The sequence below is a fragment of the Nymphalis io genome, chromosome 14 (genome assembly GCF_905147045.1).
Source record: "Nymphalis io chromosome 14, ilAglIoxx1.1, whole genome shotgun sequence".
Taxonomy (NCBI): domain Eukaryota; kingdom Metazoa; phylum Arthropoda; class Insecta; order Lepidoptera; family Nymphalidae; genus Nymphalis; species Nymphalis io.
Window position 1 is genome coordinate 9,789,162 of NC_065901.1, and position 26,974 is coordinate 9,816,135.

General features: G+C 34.0%; 6 protein-coding genes across 8 annotated transcripts in view; 3 read left to right on the plus strand and 3 right to left on the minus strand.

Annotated features, from left to right (window-relative positions):
* LOC126773228 (OTU domain-containing protein 7B-like) overlaps positions 1-6,082 on the plus strand; it is a 29,875-nt gene extending 23,793 nt beyond the window's left edge. The window contains exons 6-9 of the mRNA XM_050493982.1: positions 462-706; positions 899-1,104; positions 1,249-1,692; positions 2,221-6,082. Coding sequence (XP_050349939.1) covers positions 462-706; positions 899-1,104; positions 1,249-1,692; positions 2,221-2,515 — 1,190 coding nt within the window. The 3' untranslated portion in view covers positions 2,516-6,082. The remainder of the gene's footprint in view (positions 1-461; positions 707-898; positions 1,105-1,248; positions 1,693-2,220) is intronic.
* A 926-nt stretch (positions 6,083-7,008) lies between these two features.
* LOC126773202 (atrophin-1-like) lies at positions 7,009-16,101 on the minus strand. 3 transcript variants are annotated; one of them, XM_050493937.1, is made up of 8 exons: positions 15,910-16,101; positions 14,893-15,828; positions 14,192-14,293; positions 13,340-13,411; positions 12,453-12,559; positions 11,960-12,021; positions 10,142-10,229; positions 7,009-8,821 (listed from the first exon to the last, which is right to left on the minus strand). In XM_050493937.1, exons 1-8 carry the CDS (start codon positions 15,994-15,996, stop codon positions 7,417-7,419), a joined length of 2,859 nt encoding a protein of 952 aa, XP_050349894.1. In that variant the 5' UTR covers positions 15,997-16,101; the 3' UTR covers positions 7,009-7,416. The 3 variants fall into 3 exon arrangements, with proteins under 3 accessions (XP_050349894.1, XP_050349892.1, XP_050349895.1); XM_050493935.1 differs by having other exon boundaries at positions 12,453-12,574; XM_050493938.1 differs by lacking the exon at positions 13,340-13,411.
* Positions 16,102-16,369: 268 nt separating this feature from the next.
* On the plus strand, positions 16,370-17,656 carry LOC126773289 (V-type proton ATPase subunit D-like). The gene is made up of 5 exons (XM_050494119.1): positions 16,370-16,698; positions 16,772-17,010; positions 17,128-17,209; positions 17,296-17,410; positions 17,499-17,656. Exons 1-5 carry the CDS (start codon positions 16,432-16,434, stop codon positions 17,654-17,656), a joined length of 861 nt encoding a protein of 286 aa, XP_050350076.1. The 5' UTR covers positions 16,370-16,431.
* Positions 17,657-17,708: 52 nt separating this feature from the next.
* LOC126773305 (uncharacterized) lies at positions 17,709-19,315 on the minus strand. The gene is made up of 4 exons (XM_050494134.1): positions 19,025-19,315; positions 18,466-18,635; positions 18,224-18,304; positions 17,709-17,846 (listed from the first exon to the last, which is right to left on the minus strand). Exons 1-4 carry the CDS (start codon positions 19,260-19,262, stop codon positions 17,763-17,765), a joined length of 573 nt encoding a protein of 190 aa, XP_050350091.1. The 5' UTR covers positions 19,263-19,315; the 3' UTR covers positions 17,709-17,762.
* A 504-nt stretch (positions 19,316-19,819) lies between these two features.
* Positions 19,820-20,901, plus strand: LOC126773306 (NADH dehydrogenase [ubiquinone] 1 alpha subcomplex subunit 13). Its single transcript, XM_050494135.1, has 3 exons — positions 19,820-19,965; positions 20,258-20,478; positions 20,553-20,901. Exons 1-3 carry the CDS (start codon positions 19,863-19,865, stop codon positions 20,688-20,690), a joined length of 462 nt encoding a protein of 153 aa, XP_050350092.1. The 5' UTR covers positions 19,820-19,862; the 3' UTR covers positions 20,691-20,901.
* Positions 20,902-20,972: 71 nt separating this feature from the next.
* On the minus strand, positions 20,973-26,480 carry LOC126773271 (very-long-chain (3R)-3-hydroxyacyl-CoA dehydratase). Its single transcript, XM_050494092.1, has 6 exons — positions 26,107-26,480; positions 25,731-25,856; positions 25,063-25,186; positions 23,823-24,028; positions 22,916-23,055; positions 20,973-22,436 (listed from the first exon to the last, which is right to left on the minus strand). Exons 1-6 carry the CDS (start codon positions 26,299-26,301, stop codon positions 22,112-22,114), a joined length of 1,116 nt encoding a protein of 371 aa, XP_050350049.1. The 5' UTR covers positions 26,302-26,480; the 3' UTR covers positions 20,973-22,111.
* Between the last annotated feature and the right edge of the window lie 494 nt (positions 26,481-26,974).

A 26,974-nucleotide genomic window follows, 5' to 3' on the forward strand; every position in this document is an offset into this window, starting at 1 on the left:
CTCAGGACAAACAGAGATGTTCATGCACACAAGTATATGTCCTGGGTGGGAATCGAACCCACAACCTTCGGTGTGAAAGGCAAGTATCTACCAACCACGCCAACCGGCTCGTCAAACAATATACAATACTACTCATACCAAAGTTTGTTAGACGCGAATTAACCATTGGTAAAATTCAGTTTGATTATTTCTCGTTATTTTATCGAGACAGCAATTTTACATATATTTTGATACTATATATATATATAGCAAGGTTTTTGCAAAATTATTAAGCATTTAGTCAGTGCACCTTTAGTGCTTCAGATTCCTTTGCTACTACAATCTTGATAACAAAACCATAACAGTAATAATAATAATTAATCGGCGGACTTCAGTAAAATAAGTACAAGATTAAAAAGTACTGACGGTCGACTATTGCCGGTAGCGAGCTCGATTAGTGAGATATTGATGTCGGTCCTCAGAGGCCATAAAGCGGCGCTGGCGCTGGGCGGAGAGCGTCCCGCTGCGCTCGGCGGGGCTGCGGCCGTCGGAGGGCGAGTGGGCGCGCGAGTGGGCGGACGCCGTGCGCGCCGCGTCGGCCGAGCCGCGCCCGCGCCCGCAGCCCGCCGCGCAGCCGCACTACGCCGGCCTCGAGCAGCTGCACGTGTTCGCGCTCGCGCACGTCATGAAGCGGCCCGTCATCGTCTTCGCGGACGTCGCGCTCCGGGTGCGTACCGCTGGGAAATCGATCTGATTGTTGCATTACTTCTAATCTTCAAAATACACTGGTCGAGCTCTTTTTAACTGATTCAGCTTACATTAAATTATTATTACATAACAAACTTGTAAACACTAAAGTTCGACGATAATTAAATTCTAAAATGTACATTTATTTATTATTTCTTAATAAATTTCACAGGATTTCCGCGGCGATCCAATAGCCCCGATCCCGTTCGGCGGTATCTACCTCCCCCTGGAGCTGGATCCCGCAGTTTGCAGTAAAGCGCCCATCCTGCTCGCTTACGACGCCGGACATTTCTCGGCGCTAGTGCCGTGCGAGCCTCTACCGACTGACGGAGCCAGAGTCCCGCTGGAAGACGAGGCTGGAAACCCAATGCCGATACGGTAAGTATTTAAACTAAAAATTCGTATCATAAGTATTTTTTTAATTAATAAATAAGTTTTACAATTGCTTGTTGATAGAATATATTCATGAGCCAAATAGCCCTAATAGTAAAAGGTTACGATGTTCATTCGATTCGGTTTTAGTTTCAACGTGGATCCGGGCGAAGACTTTCGATGGGACGTCGAGCCGGATCAGAAAACCATCAACAACCTCCTACCGGACGAGTACCAGCGGACGGCCATGCTCGCCGCCTACCTCGACCTCGAGACCGTCGAGTGCCTGTCGCGCAGCCCCCCGCCCGAGGAGCTGCGGAGGTCGCTCGACGCGCTGTCGACGAAGAGCTCCAAGCAGGTGAACTCGGTGGCGAAGCAGTTCGGCAGCATCGGACGCTCGATGAGCAGCAAGCTGAAGAAGAACTTCGGCTCGATGGCCAAGCTGGGCGGCAAGAGCGGCAGCCACAGCAACCCCGAGGAGGGCCCGGCGCGGCGCGGCTCGCCCTGCGCGCTGCTGTGTGCGCGCCTGCGGGCCGCGCGCGCGCCCGTGCAGGACGAGATGGTGCAGAACTACCTGGACGAGGCGTGGATCGGGTACGTACGCACACTAGCCCAGGTCTCATTCAATATTTATATTTCAGTATGTCATGAGCCGAGATAGCCTAGTGGTTAGAACGCGTAAATCTTAACCGATGATCGTTGGTTCAATTCCGGGCAAGCACCACCGAATTTTCATGTGCTTAATTTAATTTGTGTTTATATCATCTCGTGCTTGCCGGTGTAGGAAAACATCGTGAGGAAACCTGCATGTGTCTAATTTCATTGAAATTATACCACATGTGTTTTCTACCAACCCGCATTGGAGCAGCGTGGTGGAATAAGCTCCAAACCTTCTCCTCAAAAAGAGAGAGGAGACCTTAGCCCAGCAGTGGGACATTAACAGGCTGTTATGTCATTGTAAAAAACTTACTTCTCGTCTGCTCTACGTAAATTTCGGTTCTCTTTCATTCATTACAGTATAACAATACATTTAAAAAATACAGTGCATATTTTCATAATGTGGTGAACAGGTTTATTGAATTAGTTTACCTTTCATATCAAATCGATGTTGTTAATTTACAGATACACAGCTGAAAAAAACAGAAAGGAAGAAAATCGTACAGCGCCCACACAGCCGCGCTACGGCACCGGCCGCTCGCAGTTCTACGCTGAAGCCGACCGGGCGGCTCACGAAGTCGCCCGAACACTTACCACACGGTCCGTGAAACCCGCTCAGGATCGAACCCTGTACCTCTCCAAATCGACGTTCTACGACGACCGTCCCCCCTCCCCTAAACCCTGCCGGGCCCCTCTCTGCATGTACTACGGCAGTCCAGCGAATAACGACTACTGTTCCAGTTGTGCGAAGTTACAGTGAGTGCTTCCCACTAGTAATAATTTAGATATAGTCGTACTTAATAATCACAAATTTTGTATCTTTCTGTCTGTATTGATAAATATATAGTTGTCTCGCCCTAATTCGTTACTCATGACAGGTGTAAACAAGACAGAATGTAACCTCGCGCAAGAACGATTTACGTAGGTGATCTATGATTCTATTTTCAAATTTTATATACCTATGTAATATCAGATAGAATGTATATTATAAACTATAATATATTAATTTATCTGTATGAAGTTACGGTAAGTGCTTCCATTTTTGTATACTAAATTTCCTATTGGGGGACTGTCTTGGTACATGACACTAAAAAATTATCAGATAGGGATTAAAAACGCAAAACCCCACTAAACAACACAACCACCAAAATAGACTGGTCTCCGTAAAGCCTTTAAACGATTATGTATGTATGCGTATGTTAGAATACTCTCTTTCATTTATTATTGTCATAGTATTTTTCTGAATTTTCGTATAATAAATTTAATTTAAGAATTTTATGTAGGATTGATAAAAACCTATAACCCGTTACATTTTAACGTTGATTATAAATTTCGGATATCAAAGTATATTATACTCAGTAAAAATGTTGCTAGTTTTCTAGCGTATATATTTTATAAAAAAAAGCGTTTAGTAAATTTATGGGAACTTAGTTTTTTTTAAATAAGTAGATTGCCTATTATTGTCTATGCACTCTCTGACCAGAAACGTACATTTAAAAAAAATAGCATTGACAATTTTCATCTCGACTTTTCATACTATTAGAGTAGTCACAGGAATAATTAATAATAAATACGATAACTTATATTAAATAATATTACATAAGAATCGAACATTAAAATCACCATAGAGCTACAAAGTAATAAAATACCTTTTTGTATTTGAATTAGTTTCAAAAATTCGAATTTTGTATTCGAATGACATTCGTTATTTAAAAATATCACGTAATCCGTGTCCGTGACGCCATATTGTTGTGTTGAGTGTGGGTTATCACTCAAATAAGCTGATTGTCACAGAGGCAAATTTAAAATTGTGTTATCACGTATTTGGGAATTTGAAACTTTTTTTTTTTAATAATTATACTTATTTTATGACAAAAACATATTTAAACATCCAATTGGTTATATCAGTTGCAACTATTTCGATTTCTTACTATTAGCTTTAAAAATATTATATGATTGTAACTTATAAAACTAAACATTAAAGAACTTTTCATTGTCAATAAGATTGTAATTGTGTGAATTGATATTATTAATATGCTAAAAAGGCTACTTTCAATCAAATGTATTATTAGTGTTTAAAATTTTATAATGTTACGTAGAATAGGTGTATATTATGAAGAGTTGATGATGTGATTATGCTGTAGGGAATAATTATTCTTCACTCTTGTTCGTGACACAAAATTATCGCTGGATAAATGATTGCTATATATTTTTAACAATAATATAGACGACATTTCAATAGAATACATACTGTTAATATTTTTTTTCTAACTAATTGTAATCAAAGACACATATTATCATTGTAAAACCCTCATCATCATCATATCAGCCGGAAGACGTCCACTGCTGGACAAAGGCCTCCCCCAAGGATTTCCACGTTGGCCGGTCTTGTAAAACCCTAGATATATAATAATGTGACAAAAATAAGGACGAGCGGAGAATTTGATACTATATAACAAACATACTTAAACAAAAGAAAATGTAATAAAAGTCTGAATCTCGTATTTAGCTTCCATGATTTGTAAGTTTTTTTTATTAACAGTATGTATTCCATTAAAATGGAATAGTAATAAATAAAGTATTCTTCAATTTATTATAAAGGAGTGCCAAGTATAATATATGTGAAACAAAACAAACATACTAAGTGATATTACAAAACAATAGATAGATTTTTGGTCGTAAATGTGTTCAAAAAATTGTATCGTCAGGTGCTATGACGCGAAAACAATTTTTTTTTTTTTCATATATAAGAAAAGGTTTACCCTATAATAAGACAATAAATTCAAAAAAAAACATAGAACTTGATAGAATATCGAATAATATTTAATTTAAATTGAATATCTTGAATATATTTTTGTATAGATAATGATTGAAGATTCACTCAAATTTTAAATATAATACAATACAATAACAGCCGGTTAATGTCCCACTGCTGGGCTAAGGCCTCCTCTCCCTTTTGAGGAGAAGGTTTGGAGCTTATTCCACTACGCTTCTCCAATGCGGGTTGGTAGAATACACATGTGGCAGAATTTCAATGAAATTAGACACATGCAGGTTTCCTCACGATGTTTTCCTTCACCGTCAAGCACGCGATGAATTATAAACACAAATTAAGCACATGAAAATTCAGTGGTGCTCGCCCGGGTTTGAACCCACGATCATCGGTTAAGATTTACGCGTTTTAACTAACTTTAAACTTCTAACGTTAAATTTAATAGTTCGCACGTATTATCAAACCGAAATTAAAGATAAGGCCATTAATAAAATAATTACAAAGTAACTGACAAATTCACTTAATTCAAATTCTTGCTACAAACATACGAACAGAAAAACGTCCTATTTGGTTTCTATAAATAATAGTCTTCGGCGTATTATTCTATCCTGTACTAAATTTGAAAATATTCTTCCTAATTTTTGACATTTTAGTAATTTAAATCTGCAAATAAACTAGTTTCGACGTGTTGACATTATATATTATTAGAACGAAAAAATATATTTTTATACAAAATTCAGCCAGTCAGGGTAAATGTTTTTCTCTATATATTTTTTTTTTCATTCAGAATGAGCTTGGAGTGAATTCTCCGTCCTTATAACACATTCATAGAAATTCGTTTGATCTAGTCTTATAATTTAGAATCGTAGATTAGAATTAGATTAAAATTAATATTAAGTTATTCACTTAAATAAAACTAATTTTGACTGATTGAAATATTATATTATTTTTATAAATTACTAATGGCCCGGCACATGTTGCAATGCTTTTGTTATTAATTATCCGAAACGACTGTCGTCATCTATTGAACGGTGGTGGTACTATATCAGAAACATTCAAACAAGTGTTTATTACAGCTGTACATATTTTTTTTTAAATCAGATGGGACAAAGAAACTCTCACATATGAAATAAATTAGTTTTAACGAATTGCAGTTTTAACGCGTAAAAATAATCTTTTTTTTTCGTAAAGTTCAAAATAGTTTTATTTAATTTTTATTAGTCGTGTTAATTTAGGAAACACTATGTTGATTACTTTTAACTATTGTTTTAATTTAATAAAATCGTTTGCATACAAAAATCATTAATCTTTCCCACCATTGTTCCTTAATGTAAGCTGTTATCACTTACTAATCGTTATGTTTAGATTTAAAGATCTGTGAAATTACTTAATATAGAAGTGAGATTACATGACATAAGATTAACAATCACCGAATTTATAAGTGAGGTTATAAAGCATGTTTTATCTGGTTGGTACTGTTTGTTATATTTCATATCTAAGGGTTGATATGACATATCATGTTTTGTAGGTCAATAAATGGTTATGCAAGTTGAATTGACTTTGAATTTATATCATAAATCCTTTTAAATAAAAATAAACTATACTCTTTGGTTATACGTATTATTGATAATTTAATATTTCAAGCTATTTAAGCTTAAAAACATATAACCATGTGAGTTTTCATGAAGAAGCGTTTGTTTAATATGTACGTATATGTAAGGTTATCAGGATGCCAACTTGGGGATTTTCACCCCAAATTTAGGGGGATTCAAGACTTTTAGGGGGTCTATTAAAGATTTTTTGTTTTTCCTTAAAAAAGCGCACTACTCTATACAATTTATATTACGCCTTGAGATTGAAACCGTTGAGCTATTATTCAGCGTGCTTGTACAACACGTAGGAGGCCCGGGCTTCGATTTCATGTAAAATAAAATCGCTTAATTTTATTGTTATCATCACTAATATTATTTGGTCATTAATTAATGTACGTAAATGTGTAAAATGCACCCGCATAAATACAACAGCAATCGTGCACTTGTATGAATGTATTTTTTATTTGTATTTGAAATTACCTCTCAAAACGAGTGTACAACAAAAACATTAGAGGTTTTTAATCGATATTTAGGGGAATTTGAAGTTGGACCTAGGGGTATATTCTGTAGGAGTTGGCATCACTGGCGTCGTGGAATTGAATATGTAATACAAGCACGTATAACGTGTTGGACAGCGATCTGAATTAATATCTATAAAAGTCCGGGAGGGATGACGTATGTACGTTTTAATGATTTCAATAATATCTAACTTCTTACATTTGGATTTGAACTCTCACCCTTTAGACGCTGCTATTTTGTCAAATTCATTATAGGTTACGAATAATTAAATATGTTAACATTGTTAACCTTAATAATATTTAATTTATAAATATCGTATGAGCCAAAATCTTCGGATATATATAAGCTATAGTAAGGTAAAAAGAAATATCATTTAGACATATAATATATTTATACATTTCATAAATGTATTTTTTTAATATTAAAGCAGTCTCTCCGACATACATCTCATATTTATAGATCTTTCTCGGCTCCCAGGCACGCGGTTTACATTAATAGGACTTGCACAAAGGAAACGTACACGGAAGGGGAAGTATCGGGGTCGGCGAATCGGTCACATATAAAACTTCACTGCACAATTCACTGCGACTCTCGTCGTCCACCACTGGTCACGGTCGTGGTCACCACCACTAGACTTAATACCTACAGAAACGCGATCGTCGACGCGAATTACAACAGGAAGGACGAATCGTTCAACAGCAAAATATTCATCAGTTCGGCGTACGGCACGTGTCACGAATCAGGAACGATGTCCGAGTCGACGATGCTCTCCAAGTCTCAACTGTCCTGCCAGTAGTTGTAGTTGGCGGAGGGGGGCGGCACGGGCAGCGGAGGGGCTCCGGCGTACGGCGAGCCCTGCGGGGAACCGTAGCGCGGCCGGAACCACGGCCGGCTCGTGTACTGGTACTGGTTGCTGGCGTAGGCGGCCAGGTTCTGCCCCGTCGCGTTCGGGTAGGGGTTCTGCGCGCTCTGGTTGGTGGGGTAGGCCACGCCGGGCGCGGGGTAGGGCTGGTTGGGGGCCGGAGTCGTGGACGGCGAGAAGTTGGCCTGCGACGCGTTCTGCGAGCTGGGCGTGGTGGCCTGCGCGTAGGGCTGGCTGGGCGTCTGCGCGGCCGCCCCGTTGGCGTACGTGGACTGCGTCGACGCCTGGCTGACGCTGTAGGCGGCGTTCTGCGAGCCGCTGCCGTTGGAGTAGGTCTGCTGCGCCGCCTGCGCGGGGTAGCCGGCGGTGGGCGTGGTGCTGCCGTCGGCCGGGAAGCTCTGCTGCGCGCCGGTGGGGACGGCCGGCGTGCCGGACATGGAGTACCCGTTGTCTTGGGACGACGACGAGATGTAGTTGGTTTGGTTGCTCGTTCCGTTCGCGTTGTCGGGCTCAGAGGTGTTCGTCTGTCCGTTGCCGTTGGTGGGAGCAGGGGCGGAGGCCTGATTAGTGGGCATAGTGTATTGAACGTTTTGATTCGCAGCCGGCATAGTTAACGCCCCGGAGTTCGTCTGCATAACGTACTGAGGGGGCATTCCCGCGTACTGCGAGGTAGGTGTTAAGTAGTTAGAATTTTGAGGCAAAATTTGATGTACCGAAGGTGGCTGCGATCCTGATATCGCGGGATTGTTCGTCATCGGCGAGGACGGCGGCGCTTGAACTATCGGTATCGTCCCCGAAACGGTTAAGTTCGAATTGGCTAGTTGCTGGCCGGCCAGTGCAGCGTTTAATTGTTGCGCTGACAGCTGAGCATTGAGGTTCAGCCCGGCTTGCATGTACTGAGAATTGGGAGGCATATTCATCTGCATTAATGGCACGTTATATTGAACACCGCCTGGCATTCCAAGCTGATTTGGCTGCATAACTGTTACATTCTGTCCCGGTTGCAGAACTTGTTGTCCAAGTAATCCGGGAGGAAGACCTCCTTGAACTAAATTTGGGTGATTCGCTGGTATCATGTAAACTTGGCTATTCGGTTGGCCGATAACGGTTGGCATTTGACTAATGTTGAGTGGGTTCTGCAATACAGTCATACCTTGAGGGACTGTTATCATTTGCACGTTCTGCGCGGCGCTCTGTATTTTATTGGCTGTCAAATCTTGTTTCTGTCCATCTTTACTGGTTTGTATTTGAATCGCATTCCTGTCTATTTGTTTTATATACATGCCGGAGCCATCTTGGGAGACTGTTGACGCTGATACACTACAAAGACAATGGATATAAAATCATTACCTCTTATAAGTATTAAATACCATCATTTGGCAAATCAAAATCAAAGTTTTGCCAGTTCTTTTGTGATATCCGTAGACAGAGAAACTAATAGACGCAATGACGATTTCTTCTCACACAAGAAAGAGAACGAAAATTACGTTACAAATGGTTTAGACAGAGATAGAATTATCAAATCTTTTGTCCCTTATCGCGTATACTGTTTTGGTGTTGCTGTTTCGCTACTTAAGTAGCGAAACAAATTTGACAGTTGGTGCGTTTATTGTGTTTTTTTGTTCAATTTTCGCTTATTTTTATATTAGAAAACGATTCTAATTCAATGAAAAGGCCGAGAAACAATCCTTATATAATATCGAAGGTTGGACAATGGGGCATTGTCGTATTATTTCATGTTAAAGCGATATCAAAAAGAAAATTGCCGGCGTGTGTTTTCAAGCGTAAGTACGACTATTTTGTCCCTAAATATAGTTTTTCAGTGATGTTTATTTATGCCATAGCATGACGGAACCTTATATTGCATTAAAATCCTAAAGATAATAGGATTTTCCAGTTTTTATCATTCACAACCTATAATTATTTATCATGTAAGTGCTGCCAGCGTCAGCTAAAAAAAATGTCCCGATTTTCGATAAAAATATCGAAAGACTAGTAGACTCTGTAGACAATGTAAACAAATAAATACGGAGTCCAATAATAACCTAAAGTGCTTCATTATATATAAATATGTTATTTTAATTTATTCGTTCTCTTATTTATAATTTCCTAACGACAATATTATTTAACAATCTTCATGAATTTATAATAATATTAGATTCCGAGTCAAGAGGTTAACATAGAAATCTATGTGGCAACCATTCTTTATTAATAATTTAATTGAGTGTTTTAGATTTCAACATCTGAGGAGAATGCTAATCCAGTACCATATAAAGATGCTTAAGTACTATTGAAACAAAAACAAACAATGCAACGGTTTTTGGGTGTAGTTGGAAGACAAAAATATATTTTAATTAAAAAAAAATGTATTATAAATATTAAAAAGTAAAATTTAATAATATTATTTTGTTTTAATTAAATCCTGAAAATTATTTATCTCCCAAAACAGGGAATGCAATTACTATGGCAACATTATACGCACACATTGACAAACTATCTGTCTCAATCGCGGTTTCACGGCCCCTTGGTCTATTTGTTTCTCTGTCTACGGTGATAACTGAGATCTTTAAATGTCACAAAGGTTATACTCAATTTGAAAAACGTATATATTTAAATTAAAAGAAAAATACTTTAACTTACTTAGTCTGTTGTCCAGAGGATACATGGATGATGGTCCCGTGAGCCGGATTAATTTTCATACCCATGCTGACCATTGTGTTGTCTCTAGCTGTAGAAAAGTGTTATTCGGTCAATTGTATAAATTATTTATATTATAACGCTCATTTGCATTTAGGAAACTACGCATACGTTATTCATTTATGCATGCATATTTAAATTTGATTTCATCTGCATTTTCTGCGACGGTGAAAGAATTCTTCGCGCATAAATCTGCAACTAAAACGAGGCATAATAAATGGTTAGTAATTGCACTCGCATTATTTCAGTAGATGTAGTTTTCTTGTTACGACTCCAGGCATTTTTAAAGCACCATTTGTTGAAACCTTCCTAAAAAATAAAATATCCTTGCAAAAAACACTAACAACCCAAACAAAAACACATTCATGCAATATGCTTAACAATAAATGCCTACCATGACCACGCCATGTTTTTATATAGAAAACCGTTTGACTGACTATAGTATAATATATTTTACGCATATCAAATAATATTCAATAAATTACGCATACGCCATTACGCTCCAAGGCTTTTACGCAATTGGATAAACACAAAAATCGTTTAATTTTGTTCTTAATTCAAAATTATTTAAATTTTCGTTATGTGCATGCAATTTTTACGCATTTCGCTTTAAATCAATATCTGGATATGACTCTGTTCATGGCTCACTTAAATCTGGTATCCTGAATGTTCACCTAAATTAAAGTGAAACGAAAATCTCTAAATCGATATTAATTATTGTTCAAATGGTCATGAGACTGCTTCATCATATCAGCCACAGATGATATATATTTGGTTTTATCTGTATATATAATAATAATATAATAAATATATTTAAATATGAAAAGAGTCGTAATTATTCGAGAGCTACAACCAAAAACTCGAAACCTGAAAATTAACAAACGAAAGATGACAACCATTTTTATACTAATGTTTATTATTAATACGTATATTTTAACAATTTACGCTCTATATCATAAAATCACCAAATGGCTGAAGTTTTCTAAATTATTTACGCGATTACGCATAACTTTTTAGACCAGTTGACGCTAACTCTAACCCTTGGATATATAAATCTCAATGCTCAATTAAAATCGATGTTCAGTTAAAGATTCTGAATTTCTATAATTTTCTCGATACCCCATTTAGGAAAGAAAAACTGTAAAAATAAGCCCTAATTTATAAGGCCATCAAATAAAATTTGAAGTTGTTTGAGGACGACGAAATATCTGATGGGTTAAACTGCGCCTGAAAAACATGCAAGAGTAATTGCTATTCAGGATTTCTATTCCAACGATCAATGTCGACCTAAGAATCAAACACAATTTATTAAACTACATATAATATAACTCGGAGCAAGATACATAAGTAATTCTCCTCAGTCTGCGAAATACAAAAAATCATATCGATGTGAACTGAAAAATAATTCGCTGAGCGTATACACACTTTTAAAGAGAACACTGGCTTCTACGCAATACATTTATATATGAATACTACAACAGTTAAGATTACTTAGCAATAACAAATATTGAAACAATTTATATCCGAGATAAATTGAAATGAATGAAATACATAGATATCTCATTGCCTGGCTATTTTTCCTAAAGTTCCAAAAACTAAGCTTCTATGTATTTATAGGTTAAATAGATAGAAAAAACACGAGACAATGGTACATATTATATTTATTTGTAAATAAAACTGTTTTGCTCTAAAGCCGCAAGTTACGATCACCGTCAAACAAATCTCGGATATAAAATGCAAGTCATTAAATCTTCAATGTACCTGCGGCGGCTGTCCAAGAACGCGAATCTCTCGACGAACTCTTGTCCTGGCTTACATGCGACCTGCGGCATCGTATTATTTCAATTCACACGAATGTATATATGTAAATACATAATAATTAATCAATACCCTATTGAAAAGCATGCATTATGATTTTAACGTATCCGCTAACCGATTATATATTCTTTTATCAATCTTTAAAATTCGTTTCGTTGTAGATGTGTAAAAACTGCTATATGCAAATCTATTTTAAAGATTAAAAGAGGTAGATCGGCTGGTATGTTTAATTTCCTATGCGAAGCAACTCCACCGAAAATGTCAGTCATATATTAAAAAATAAATTAAATATATTAAAAAATTATCCTCAAACATTCGAAAGTAAACATAATAAAGTTTATGTACTTCCACGGAACTATATATTAGGAAAGAATGTTTAGTTCTTCTAATAGCTGGAAAAAATATATTAGTGTGAATTGTAATATAATAGACTCACCCAGCCGGAGCAATGGGTCGTAACTGTAATTGACTCGGTGTGCCGTCAGACAACCTTTTTTGACCTCTCGTCTCTTGGCCAGAATTCTTAGTAGGAGTTGACGAACTCTGAAAATTTTGAAACTAATTTAAACTTTAAAAAAAAACTGAAGAGTTAAAATTAATAACATCGAAAAGCCCACAAACCAATTAATGTAAAGGCTAGTGCGGGAAAATGGGACAGATGATACAATTAAAAGACTAAGACAAACAATATGGGCATTATTTGCAACTAAAATTAGTGGGTAATCAATTAAAGCTGCAAAAAGAAATAGAAGGAATCTGTTACATATAATTATACTCTGTCTTATTTCACGTAAATTTCTATCATCTAGCCTATCCAGAGGGGTAAAATTCATACAAAGATACCCCTCCCATTTCGCCCTATTAAAGTTGAAATTCCTTCCAAAAATCCTTTCTTAGCGAATACTTGCGTTATAAGATAAGCTTATGTTGCAAATTTCAATTTTCCATACTCAGTAGTTTTTGCTGTGCGTTGATAGTCAGTCACAGTACAGTACACAGTAACAGCCTGTTAATGTCCCACTGCTGGGCTAAGGCCTCCTGTCCATTTTGAGGAGAAGGTTTGGAACTTATTCCACCACGCTGCTCCAATGCGGGTTGGTAGAATGATAGTCAGTCAGGACCAATAATTTTATAAGTATAGATAGATTTCAAAATTAAAAATATAATGCTATGTAACAGATTCCTTTTTATCTACAATTAATGATGAAAGGCAAATAAATATTTCAAATATTATAAGCTAACATTAAATGGGAAATGGGGGGGAAAAGAGAAGAAATTATATTAGTACGGTGAAATGCTAATGTAATATTTGCATTTGCTCACTGATATAATTTGTGGAGAGGACGCTTGACCAGTTGAAATAATATTTATTAAAGACGCACTGCTTACTATTGGCTGTTAAAAATGTAAAAGATTTCATTATAATCTAAAGTAGAATTTGTGCACTCGAATTTTTTCGTTTGGACTTGGGCCGTATAAAAAAAATTGGTATTTATACATTGAGACTATCCCAGATAATGTATTATATAAGAAGTATTCATAGATAATAAAGGAACAAGGACTATGTTTTTAGTTTTAGAGTGGTACATCTTTATCTAGTTTTTATTTCTTTTATTCTATAATTAAACTGTACCACAAAGTGTCAGCATTTAATGTTCCTAAATCATGTAATACCAATATTTAGACACACATCCTAATAAACTGTATCTTAATGTATAAAGTCCAAACAAAAAAGTCTGTTCATAATCCGTAACAACCTCTGAAAGACCCACTGCTGGGCTGAAGGCCTCCTCTCCTTTTCTGAGGAGAAGTTTTGGAGCTTATTCCACCACGCTGCTCCAGTGCGGGTTGGTGGAATACACATGTGGCAGAATTTCAGTGAAATTAGACACATGCAGGTTTCCTCACAATGTTTTCCTTCACCGTAAAGCACGAGATGAATTATAATCACAAATTAAGCACATGAAAATTCAGAGGCGCATGCCCGGGTTTGAACCAACGGTCATCGGTTAAGCTTCACACTTTCTTACCACTGGGCCATCTCGGCAAACAAAAAAATACATAACAAAATAAGTGTCCTAATATAATAGAATAAATAGAACCCTGTGAAACCCCAAGTAGTATTAACTGTAACACAAAATAATAGAAAAAATTAAATCAAAGTAAACTTTATACCTTTTGATTCAATTGCATTATTGTTCCAGTTGCTTGTAACTGCTGGAGTTGTAGTTGTGATAATGGCAGTGATGTTTGTTGAAAGCTATTTGCTGGAGCAATCTGTGTGACAAATTAATTATTATTATTTTGCTAAACCGAAGAGTATAATCCACTTAAAAATATATAACATGAAAAAAAAAATGTACATACAATATCTATGTAGGAATTAAATATTATTAAAATAATTTTAATGAACTACTAATTCATAAAAATAAGTTTTCAATGCATCTCACAGAAACTATACCAATGGTAACTAAAATGTAAATTTTTAAAAAGCTATGTGACCAGTTGTCTTCTTAACTCATGAGTTACATGCTTAGATTATTATATTAAAGTGTATAATTCTATTAAATGCTCTGAAGTCACTTAGCACTTCTAATAAATATTAATGCAATTACAAAATAGAACTTTTAAATTAATAAAGATTGGCAGCAGAAAGAGGACTATGCTTTCATCATGGGTATAAATAATGGACATAAATAAATACAGAATAAAAATGTAAATAACAATAAATTGGTATATAACAAATTTGTGGAATTATAAATTATTTTTTTGATTAGTAGTTTATTTTAAATAGTTTAATTTCAATGCTCGTAAAATTTATTTATAATGACAGCTATGATAATATTTGAGAATTGTTAAAAACGTTTGATACTCACAGATACAAATTGTTGTGGCTGAATATTTGTCAAACCTGTTTGACTAGCTGCTAAATCTTGTAACTGTTGGTATGGTATTAGCATTGTTTGTGACCCAGGAACTGTCCATTGCATTGTTTCTGCTCCTTGTATATGGTACTTGATTTCTTTATCACCTTTGTCGGTACTATACAGGAATTTTTGTGAAGCATTAGTGCTTTGAGCTGCGCAAACTACTGGAGTTGCTGTAGCTGAACTAACAGTCGTTGTATCTGCACCTGTTAAACTTGCCTGAGGAAATGATAGACCATTTGGCAAGATCATAGACATTGATGATGGTACCCCACTAAGTCGCAATTGGGTGACATTCACTGGCTGCATATTAGAAATATCTACAATTTGTGTTGCACCAAAATTTTGTTGCTGAATTGCACTTAATTGTTGCGCTAAGGGAAGTGATGTAAAGTTAGTATTAGATACTTGAACTCCAGGTTGAACTATTGGTATTAGTTGTCCACTTTCCTGATTAAGGACATATTGCTGCTGTGGTAGTAGCTGGAGGACTGTGGGTTGCCTAACGGTCATCAAAGGTGTTGAAGCAGGCGCAACACTAACTACTGGAGGAATAACTGAAGGGTGTGATGTAGTTGTCATTGTTGATGGAGTAGACAGTGCTACTGTGACAACAGGAGGTGGTACTGGTGGCGGTGCGGCTGTCGTGGTAAGTGTCGGCGGCGGCACATTCAGCGCAGGTGGTGGGCCTCCTGCTTGAGCAGCACTCCATTGCGCTAACTCGGCTCGGATCGTCTCGATAAGATTTTGCGCTAGCGATCTCGCTGCCGCCAATGCCTCTGACCTTGTGTGGTGAAGTGCTAAGTGCAGAGGTTCAAATTTATCACTTTTCAAAACGGCAACCACTCCTGTCTCTGATCTTATATATTCCAGGTTAGTACCATTCTGGAATCAGAAAATTTGACAACTTAATACAAATTATATGTAAAAATTGATTTTTTTTCCATCTAAAATCCAATAACTTACTGGTCCGAGTATTCTTGATTTAATATCAAATGCGGCAGGCGCATTGTCTAAGCCTATGTAAACCTTATCTATGAGTCCACCAGACATTATTATTGGTTACGAAAGCCTTTTTTAACCTTTATTTATGTTATTTTCGAAGAATGCATCTTTTATGCAAAAGACACTGTTTTGACATTCAAAGTTATAGTCCTAAAACAAGACAGTGGCACTTGGCAGTGTACACTTGAGGTTAAGCCATAGATAGACATTAAAAAAGCGTTTATAGCTTTATAAAATCGTAGTTGCAGCTTTTTGCCAATAGAGGCGTGATAATCGCTTATAGAACTGGTACCTTAAAAACACATGAATTTGTTTTATTAAAATAGTAAAATAAAAAGAAAAAAAATAACATGAACATGTGATATTTGTGAGTTTAAGTCATTAATCGTTGGTCTTTTCAATAAAACAATAAGTATAAAATAAAAATCAATACCAATTTTGAACTTTAAAATATAAATAAAGTAATTATATAACGAATAAACGATGAATGTTGAAAACCGTTACCCAGTTACCGCTTCTTTATTTATGTTACGAGAAATTAAAAGCCGCCAAGAAAAAGTAAATAGGGGATATCAGCTGCTGAAAAGAAAGACAGAAGCTCTTCGTATTCGAGGTCGGCAAGCGGCAGCCGAATTAGCAACTACTCAAGGTATATTAGGGCATACATTGAGGGAGGCGTATATATCTTTAGCAGCTATAAAATTCACTAATGGAGAGTCGAATGCGTTGGTGTTAGAAAATGTAGGAGAGGTATAAAAAAGATAAAAAATCATGTTGTTAATTAAATTACTACGATAAATACTTATTTAAATAATTGAATTAGGCACAGATTCGTGTACAACGAGTTCCAGAAAATATATCAGGTGTATCAACAGTATCTCTTCAAGTTATTGAAGACACAACTGTTAATGACGCTCTTCGCTATGCTGGTCTTGGTGCTGGTGGACACCGTACAGCAGAGACCAAAAAAGCTTTTAGAAAAGCTATAGAGTTGTTAATAAAATTCGCTTCTTTACGTAATACATGCTTATTACTTGATGAAGCTGTCAAATTAACTTTAAGGTCAGATCACTTCATTGCTTACTATCAATTATTTACTTATTGTTTTTAATATTAATACTATATTATGCAGATTTTTTTATTAATATATAAAGAAAATCTTAAAATGGTTTATTTTAGGAAGGTAAATGGCATTGAAAAAGTAATTATGCCCAAATTGCGGAACACGGAAAACTACATTTTGACAGAAATGGATGAAAGGGTTTTTTAATTTGATATTACTTAAGTTATTTTTCAAAGTACAATCTAATTTAAATGTCTCTAGCTATTTTTTTTTTTGCTTTAAAGGAAAGAGAGGAATTATATCGACTAAAGATGGTAAAAGCAAAGAAAAACTTGAATCAATCATTTTCAAAAATCAAGCCCGATAAAAAAGTTGTATGTGGAGATATTGGAGAAAATGGTTAGTTTATCTTTTTAGTACAAAAACATTTGTTGCTTTCGCTTTAATTAGCTATAACAGAAAAAAAACTAGATGATAATGATTACAGATAAACCAGTTACACCACTAGCATCTCCCAAAGAATCGCTGGAATGTATTTCCAAAATTCGCCCTTGCGCCACGCTTTCTTCCACTACTGTGTCGGCTGGCGATTTTAAACCAGAGTGTTATCCACATAATTGGGAAGATGAAGACTTACTGTTTTAAACATTACAATGTTATTAATATCTTCTTTAGTTAAATAAAAATCTTCAAGTGACAAAAAAGTTTAATCAGTACATTTGAATAAGTTGAACAATTTAATTTGAGTATATTACAAAACCCAACCGATATCTAATCGCTCTTCCATTGGTTTTGTAAAATATTGGCATCTCCTGAATTTTTCTAATATTTCTCCCTAAAAAAAAACGATTGTATTTACTGCAAAATTTAGAAAATATAATGATAGTACTAAGTTTTACACTTAACATTAATGAGGTCCTTCTCGACGAATTTCGGTATAAGTTGGCTAATTTCAATAGAGTCAAATTATAATTAATATTACAAGTAAAATTAGCCGCAGCACTTGAGGGCTGGGTGTGCTTTCCAAAGCAACTTACAAAAGTAATATAATTATTACTTTTACTAATTTCGTAACTCCAGGCTGTTATTGAGATTCTTGTAACTGAAAAACTCAATAACTTTATTGATCCGACCCGGATTTCAAACCCAGAATCTCAGGATCTGCCTTATAAACTTATCACTAGACCAACAAGGAAGGTTACTTAAACTTACAGGTCCAGTCTTTTTAATATTCTCGCTGTAATAAGTTATCGCACTGGATCCTGTTCCGTATAAAGGATATTTAAGATGCATCTGAAATGTCATTGATAAAATATTAATAATAACAATATATTTCTTAAGCATACGAAATTAATTTAGCCAGAAATACAAAAAAAAAAGTATTACATAGCACTTAAATAGGCTTTAATTTTAAATTAGTTTGTTATGTAAGTTTTGTATGTGTAATTCGTTACATTTTTATCTGCAGTGATCTCCAGATTGCGTGGTTCGAAATTGTCTTTTACGAAGTTGGCATCGTATTCAGAACAGTATTCGTCAACAGGTTGTGATGTTGCTAATTCCTCAATGACTTCATCCAGCATTTGCTCCCAAAAAAAATCAGTCAGCATGCGTTTTCGAATACCTTAAAGAGAATTTTACTAATTATATAATTCTATTTTTATGACTTCGCACGCGTAACAATTTACGCGTGCGAAGTCATAAAAAAATAATTCTAGTAAGGGTAATTTCGGAGTAGAGTTTTAAATGAGACTTAAATGAATGTTAGAATACAATCTGTATAAATAGTAATTATTTTCAAGCCTGACATTACAAATACCCACATATAAACTTGGACATTGTTCTCATTAAAAAATCACATGGATCGACTGCATTTCACCAGCTAAAAGTCTAACAAAAGCTGGTTAGACCAAACACTTAAATTCTTAACAGAAACATAAGCAACCAAACGAGTCCATCTAAATTCGAACGCTTAGCACTTGTAACGGTCCCCTAATCGCTACGTAATAGTACCTTCAGTATGTGATGATTTTTTAGGAATTTTATAATTATCACGCATTTCACTGCCTCGACCAGGTACTTGACGTCCATCTTGTAAAATCCACGGTCTACTGAAATTCTTTCCTTTGCCGTATGCTGAAGGTTCAATAGGAGCTTTTGGGTGAAGCTTAATGCGTTCCAAAGGTCTAATTTTCAATTCAGTTTCTTCTCCAAGAGGCTCCAGTAAGTCTGCTTGTACTTCTTCATGCATTATTAAAGAAAAAATATTTTTTTAATATATTAGAAAGTTTTATGAAATCAATTTAAAAATATTTGTTAATGCGTTGCTAGGCAATTGCTAAGGACCACTAATTTAATATTTTTGCTAAGAACAGATAAACGAAACGCAGAGTGAATCTATTATTTTCGGGACAAACTGTATGGCCTATTCCAACCATAAAAGAAGTAAAGACCAATTAACAAATTTTGAAATTGAATTGACGTGATATAATTTGCCGGGATTTTGAATAATCTACGATATTCACCATGGATTCGCGAAAAAATAGAGTTTTTAAAGTCCGCGAACTTGTAATCGGAATTTTGGAAGTTAAATGAAAATAGTTTTAACTAGTTAAGTGTTATGGTGTTTACTATAAATAAATACGGCATAATAAAGCAGAGCTATTAGTAAATCGCATGGAATATGTAAACATAAGGTTGGTTTATCTTCGTTTAGAATAAATAAATAGATTCGTCAAAACCATTCTTATTCATTATCTGTATCAAAATTGCGACAATTTTTATTAACATCAATAATTTGTTTGAATTCTGAACAATTGTCATTTGTCAATGCTATTGTCAAACTTAGAAAATGGCTGAGGCTTGTCAGATAGCTCGAAAACAAGATTTGCCTCCTCCGGGAGGCTATAAGCCTATTCCATTTAAAAGACTGCCGGCGAAACAATACTTTAGTGGTAAGTTTAAAAAAACATACATTTTTAGCTATTGATATGAAATGATATTATGTAACGTCATAATAGGTTAGGACTTTACACATTCTTTCTATTTTTCACATATATATTACAGAATTCTAAAATATATTTTCACATTCTATTTCATTTACTACATATGTTTAGTTTATACTTTCTTTTAACATTTCAGTTAATAACATAGCATTTATTCTGTACAATACAACTATGTGCCTCTACCTAAGTGTATTTATTATTTACACTGAAAAATAAATTAATTCATAATACTTTTTTTTAGGGTATGCTATGTTTGCTGGCTATGCTGGCATGACCCTTGTGTCTATATATTTGTACAATATAACCAATAAACAAATCACTAAAAATGAAATTGAAATGCGCTCTGCCAAAATGGCCATATATCCTATGTTGTTGGCTGAAAGAGATAGAGAATACCTGAAACAGCTACGCAGGAACCGCGACGCTGAAGCAGAACTTATGCGTGATGTACCTGGATGGGAGGTATAGTCATAGAAAAATAAATATTTTAATTCACAGTAGATTGACCGAAATTGAGCCAATTTTTTCCTTTTAAGGTTGGTACTTATTACGGTGAGCGTGTATACAAGCTGCTGCCACCAGATGCTCTAGTGGAGCCCATCTTCCATGAATACTATGCACACAGCTCTCCAGTCGAATGGTTCAAGAGGGCTTACATCAAATTGCAGTCTTAATTGCTTCTTTTAAAATATTCATATGTAAGTTGGATTTTATATAAGTCAGTTATTTAACTTTGAAGAAGCAAGAGTAGATGAAAACTGTTTTTTAATGACTGACTTAAATACATAAAAGGTAACTAGTTGCAATTGGTGTGAACACAGTTTGGTATTCATGTTTTGAACTAAAACAATTTGTTGTAGTTGCTTAATAAAGGCATATTTATTAGTGAGCAAATTATTTCTTATAAAATCTTATCACACTTGTAAAATATCCTTAAAAATACACTAATAAAAAATTTGTTGGTAAAAAAGTCATTTATTTTCTTAAATATTAGTAACATATAAAAATATAAACATAATTGCAACAAATGTAAAAAATGATAAAAACAAAATTATTGATTCTTATTAATATATAAAATCTAATTAAATTAAAAAACAAATGAGATTTTTAAACACAAGAAAAGTAAAATAACACCAACTTGTCCTTCTAATTTAATTTATAAAAAAAATGCTCATAGTAACTTATTTTTTTTTTGCAATTGTAATAAAATAATAGTGTTAGTTAAATCTTTCTATTTTTTTACCAAGCAATTAGAAAAACTGGTAATACATAGACAAAACATATTCTACAGGCTTTAGACATGTCTATCCTAAAAAGTACATGAATAATTAGACACTTATAATTATGTATTCAGATTAATTTATATATAGTTTGGATAAATCCTACACCAATAAAATATTAACTACAAGTTATGTTTAACCCTTTCCATACATGATAATTTTTTCGACATCTCCAATCCAAACGAGAGACTATGAGGTAAGTTCTGCAGTATGATGCCGCGCAGAGATCTCACACCCCCTTGTGCCTTGTGTTCACGGAGAAAACTGGCAGTTTTTATTAGGCGACAGTAGGGTTGCATCGCGATTTCCGCGTACGATAACGTCAAATAAAAAACCGTTAAATAGTTTAAAAATATATATTCAGCAATAATAAGCCGAATCTTTCCTTAGTATTGTGTTACTTAATATTCCGGTATAAATAAAAAAAATCTTTTTTTATTATAAAAATTATAATAAAAATTTTAGAGGTTACTTTGTATATTTTTTTTTATTACTTTTAATTGTTCTTATTTTTTATTGAATTAAAGAGGAAATGTATGATGTGTAATGATGTTAAGATTACCGAAAAAAATGAAAAATGTTTAATTCACTGAAGTCTTTCTTAGAATTCACTAGAACTGAATATTATTAAGAGAGGATTACCATTTACTTCACTAAAATAGACAGCCTTATTTCTAGATTATGTGTACAATTACGTCATATTGAAAATAAAAACACTTGTTGTTGAGTTGATAATTAGAAACAGTCCGCAAAATATGCTATGTGCACACTGCACAGCAAAATAAGCAACTTAACATAGTCCTTCATTCATGTGCTTATTTACATTTCTTAATAACAATTTTCGGTTTCAACTTTATTTTTCTCAATTTATACATATGACTCATTACAAAATACAATCCTGGGCAGGCAAGAATCAATAAATACATCTTAAGCATAGTTGGCATGTGGAAGGTGAAATTCCATTCATTCGGCATTGATATAGTAAACCTTTGAGTCTCTTCAAAGTAAGGTATGTTCCTTAGAATAACGGTGGCCTCGCACACAATTCCAAGTGGGTAAAGAGGTATCCACATAGTGTAACGCAGCCAAGTTAAAATATAAATTTCCTTCTTATACAATTGCATTATGTAATAGGGATACCTGTAAAAAAAAGTTGCTATTACAGTAAATATTTACTTTTCCCTAAAAGTTAATTGATAGGACTAAAAATATTTATGTATCACTATGTCATGTGGAATAAAAGAAATGGCAAGCCCATTCAATTAGTTCAAAGGTAATGACTTAAATAGGCAGTGATCTTTTTTCTTATCTATATATCTTTAAGCCATCCAATGACAATATAAAAAAAATCAAAGATTGAAATTATTTTGAATGCACTGGGATTGAACAATATACTTAAATATATACATTGAAAGTAGTGTTTTGCTATTATACACTAGTCACTACCCTAGCGTTAAACATCAGAGAGATCTTTTTAGCAGTATTGTTTTCTTTTTTTTTACTAACATCGGTTAGTAAAAAAAATATATATACTGCTAAGAGAATCGTCTCTTGAGGCGATTATATTGATATTGCATGGCATCTCTTAAGCATCGTAAACAAACGCTGTTATAATATACCTGATAATTTCAATGATGCTCCACATGAGGAACAGATAGAATACAACTGGCTTCGTCTGCATCCTCGGCTCCGCATCGATCATAGCAAACAGAACAAATGCACGCCCGCTTACTTGCAGGAATGGTACCAAAACTCCACCCTGAGAAAAATAACAAATTAAATTTATACTTTAACATAATTATATTTTATTTCTTCTTTCATGGTTCAATAGAATAGTCGACTGTAATAGATTGAAAACTTTCTAAAATCTCAATAAGCATCTTACTAGTTTTGATTGATTCTTTTTTTTATATAATCTAACTATAACTAATATATATTATAAATGCAAAAGTAACTTTGTATATCTGTTACGCTTTCAAAACTAAACCACTGAACCGATTATGATGAGATTTGGTATGAAGCAAGCTTGAATCCCAAGGATGGACCATAGTCTACATTTTTTTACCTAATATCCGCACCTCTCTCTTTAACGTGGAGAATACTAGCATTACATAGATTCATTTCTAACATAAGAAATGGCTTTGTGTTTTGTGGGTACATGTTTGATAAAAACGGTATCACCATTATAATTATTGCCCTTAAAGAAGAAAGGGTAACATTTTAATTGCCAAGCTCATTTACTGAAGCTAAGTGTATGCCCAAAAATTATAAAAAAAAAAAACAAATAATTATAAATATTTGAAAAATATACTTTTTCGAGTACATCGATGAGATTAACGTGTAAGGGTCGGGCGATGCTACTGTGTCCGGGTTCAAGGATCAGCGAGGAGGACCGTCAAAATAACTTACTAGAATTTTCTTATGTAATTTAGTTACTTAGGCATTTATTGATAACATAGCAACTAAACTACACAATAAATTAATAATTAATATTAACTTTTAAAATTAACTGTATTTCGTACAAACCTTAGTATATCCGAATAGAGGATGCATAACTTCTAGAAACATCATGAGTTGCAGGAACTTCATTGCGGAACCCACATGTTGATATGTATCAGCGACCGAATCATAGTCCAGTTTTATATATCTTATAGCCATTACGCACAATATATAAACAAATCCAATCAACTGGCATAGGTTGTATATGGCCAGATACACCTTCTTTACATCCTCTGAAAGTTTCAACACCATTTTCAATGATTGAACAAAAACTATCCTTTATTAATAATTGGAGTTTGTTACAGTAGCATACAAATATATCACAAATCTTATCTAAATCATTTAAAAATTACGTTAATTTCAATCACATTTTTCTATATTAATAGAGATTGTTGCTCATTGTTGATAAGATAATTAATTATTTTATAAGTTTCGAATGTTATAAAAATATGAAAGTCGAGATGGCCCAGTGGTTAGAACACGTGAATCTTAACCGATGACCATGAGTTCAAACTCAGGCAAGTGCCACTGAATTTTCATATGCTTAAGTTATGTTTAGAATTAATTTTGTGCTTGGCGGTGAATGAAAACATCGTGAAGAAAGCTGCATGTGTCTAATTTTACTTAAGTTTTGCCACATGTGTATTTGTGTCAACCAAGAAACATTGAAACAGCGTGGTGGAATAAGCTGCAAACCTTCTCCTCAATAAAAAAAGAAAAGATGGCCTTAGCAGTGGGACATTCACAGGCTGTTACTGTAAATGTTTTTGGTTGCAGGACAAGGTTGGTTTTTGGGCATATATTTCCAAAAAAGCTACATACATGTTGTTCTTTCGCACATAAACCCTAAAAGGACATGTTAATATTCCTTTTGTTTCTTTACAATTAGCTTATTATGAAAATCTAATTTAGATTCAAAAACATTTGTAATTTCTCATATTGTAGGCATCTTTATTTAAGACACGTAAGCATGTGTGTGTAAAATAGATAGGCAGTGAGAAAGAGCAATACACAACTAAACAAATATATACACTATTTCTTTAACAATTCTGTGGGTAATCAAATTCTTTTGTTTAATTGCATTAGCTGGGGTCAAAGAAAATTATGTTAATTTACATGTATTCATTCACTTGAACTCAGTTAAAATAGATGACACTTTATACATTAGCATTGTTGGTTTATGGACATAAATTAGGTAGAGTTAATATTGGTATCAAATTCACTACTTAACTCAATATCAATATAATAAAACAAAAATATATCAAACCTTTCCTGTAGCCCATTTCTTCTTTTTGTAACTTGTCATACATGCCAGGGTAGTCCAGCATTACATCGCGAGTCTCCTCTTCACTGTCATGACCGTCATCAGATTTCCATAAATCAAAGTTTATCTAAAATGATGAATAAAAATAGAATTAAATCTACCAATCATTAAAAGTTATAATTTTTGTGTGAATAGTAGTATTTTATATTTATCCAATTTTGCATGTGTTGTAGAGCCCTCTCTGGCATAGATCACCTCGACAAAGTTTTATCATAATCGGATAAATGGTTGAGGAATGCATATAGGACATTTGCATGCATTTTTATTTATTGAGAAATAAAATTAAAAGTTATATATTTATTACTAAACCGTTTTCATCAATTGTGTTCGTTGCCTTGAATTCTGGTACTCTAATAAATTCATAAGCCTAATTCTGGATAAAACATGTGAATAAAGACTTTAGATAGCAGGGTAAGCACCAGTGAATTGTTATGTGCCTAAATCATAATTTATAACTCATCTCATGCTCTGCAGCAAATGAAAATTTCACAACAAAACCTATGTGTCGGAAGAAAATAAATTAACAGGTTTTGGCCATAGCAGACAACTAAACCATTTTGTAGACTTGAATTTAAATGAACTACAAAATATATAAATAGTTTTCATGCTACCTTTAGCCAAGCCGGTTTTTGAGGCTGAGCAGTAAGTCTTGGCCACCATGTTGGCTTGCTCTTTTGCAAAACTACTTCTACTCTGTTATCAAAAATTCGGACAGTTGTTGCTTTTCCATCATTATCCTGTAAAAATTTTATTACCAGTTATTGCATATGACTGAATATGTGACGAAATAACAAGTGATACATTGAAAGATTTTTAAGAAAAATGTTTAACACAAAGTTTCATTACTTTTGATTTAATTTATTTATTATATTTGACACAAAATAATGAATATTTACACTGGATAATAATCAGAATATCTATATCTTATATCAAATCATAGTTACATTTGAATACACTAAATATATATAATAGTTTTAAATGTCTTACCGGCTTAATCGATGAAAATAAATCTAAATTGAATTCGTATTGACTATCTCCATGAGCACCAACTCCTTGCGCCGCAAACTTTATATTATTATCACATACACTTATATCAGGCTTTTGAACATGTCTTAAATCAATTTTAAGTGATACACTTTTATCAGTTTGGGCCCAATAAACAAAGGGACTAGGAATACCCATTATTCTTCTTTATTTAAAATAGACCCAATAAATACTTCGAATTATTTGCATCAATTTCACTGCACCAAATTAATTCACTTGTCTATGTACTTAATATAATTTACTTACATAGGCATTTCATTTTTTATTTTAAATTCAAATTCTATACGTAACCAGTTTTTTTAATGAATATTAATTATGAATAAATTATAAATACATAGATAACTATTTATCAATGGTATGAAATCAGTGTTACCACAATATTTTAAATAGAACTTTTTGGTCTGTATTATCTTTTTAGATTGCAGAGTAGGTAGTAATCAATTGGTTGTGTAAAAAAGGAGGTGAAACACTAATTTAGAAAATAGGTACGTTCTCTGCTGTATGTCAAAATTAAATAAACAATATAAGCAAAGAAAAAAAAAGAGAAGCAGACCAGCTCATGAAGTGTGGCTTAGCATTTACTTATATAAGCAATGAATGTTTAACCAGAATTCCAATTTACAAATTATTCATCCATAAAAAAAACTCAAGATTTTTAATTCTTTACGAAACTATATTTAGTTGAGTTTTTATTTCTAAATTTAAGTTATAAAAGTATTTAGTACTTTACTAAGTACTTAAAAATATTAATCAGTTTTACAAAATAGGGTTAGCATAAATTTTTATAAGACAGTTTCTTATCTGTTTTTAG

Coding starts and splice junctions, on each gene's coding strand:
- LOC126773202 (XM_050493935.1), bottom strand. CDS start 15,996: ATGTCTGGTGGACTCATAGATAAGGTTTACATAGGCTTAGACAATGCG. Junction 14,294..14,892: donor AGCCACAACAATTTGTATCT/GTGAGTATCAAA, acceptor TTTGTCACACAG/ATTGCTCCAGCAAATAGCTT. Junction 12,575..13,339: donor CCTCTCCACAAATTATATCA/GTGAGCAAATGC, acceptor AGTTTAAATTAG/TTTCAAAATTTTCAGAGTTC.
- LOC126773289 (XM_050494119.1), top strand. CDS start 16,432: ATGAATGTTGAAAACCGTTACCCAGTTACCGCTTCTTTATTTATGTTA. Junction 17,011..17,127: donor GCTGTCAAATTAACTTTAAG/GTCAGATCACTT, acceptor GGTTTATTTTAG/GAAGGTAAATGGCATTGAAA. Junction 17,210..17,295: donor TGACAGAAATGGATGAAAGG/GTTTTTTAATTT, acceptor TTTGCTTTAAAG/GAAAGAGAGGAATTATATCG.
- LOC126773305 (XM_050494134.1), bottom strand. CDS start 19,262: ATGCATGAAGAAGTACAAGCAGACTTACTGGAGCCTCTTGGAGAAGAA. Junction 18,636..19,024: donor AAAATCATCACATACTGAAG/GTACTATTACGT, acceptor ATTCTCTTTAAG/GTATTCGAAAACGCATGCTG. Junction 18,305..18,465: donor AGATCACTGCAGATAAAAAT/GTAACGAATTAC, acceptor ATGACATTTCAG/ATGCATCTTAAATATCCTTT.
- LOC126773306 (XM_050494135.1), top strand. CDS start 19,863: ATGGCTGAGGCTTGTCAGATAGCTCGAAAACAAGATTTGCCTCCTCCG. Junction 19,966..20,257: donor GGCGAAACAATACTTTAGTG/GTAAGTTTAAAA, acceptor ACTTTTTTTTAG/GGTATGCTATGTTTGCTGGC. Junction 20,479..20,552: donor GTGATGTACCTGGATGGGAG/GTATAGTCATAG, acceptor TTTCCTTTTAAG/GTTGGTACTTATTACGGTGA.
- LOC126773271 (XM_050494092.1), bottom strand. CDS start 26,301: ATGGGTATTCCTAGTCCCTTTGTTTATTGGGCCCAAACTGATAAAAGT. Junction 23,056..23,822: donor CTCTATTCGGATATACTAAG/GTTTGTACGAAA, acceptor TATTTTTCTCAG/GGTGGAGTTTTGGTACCATT. Junction 22,437..22,915: donor AGCATCATTGAAATTATCAG/GTATATTATAAC, acceptor TTTTTTTTACAG/GTATCCCTATTACATAATGC.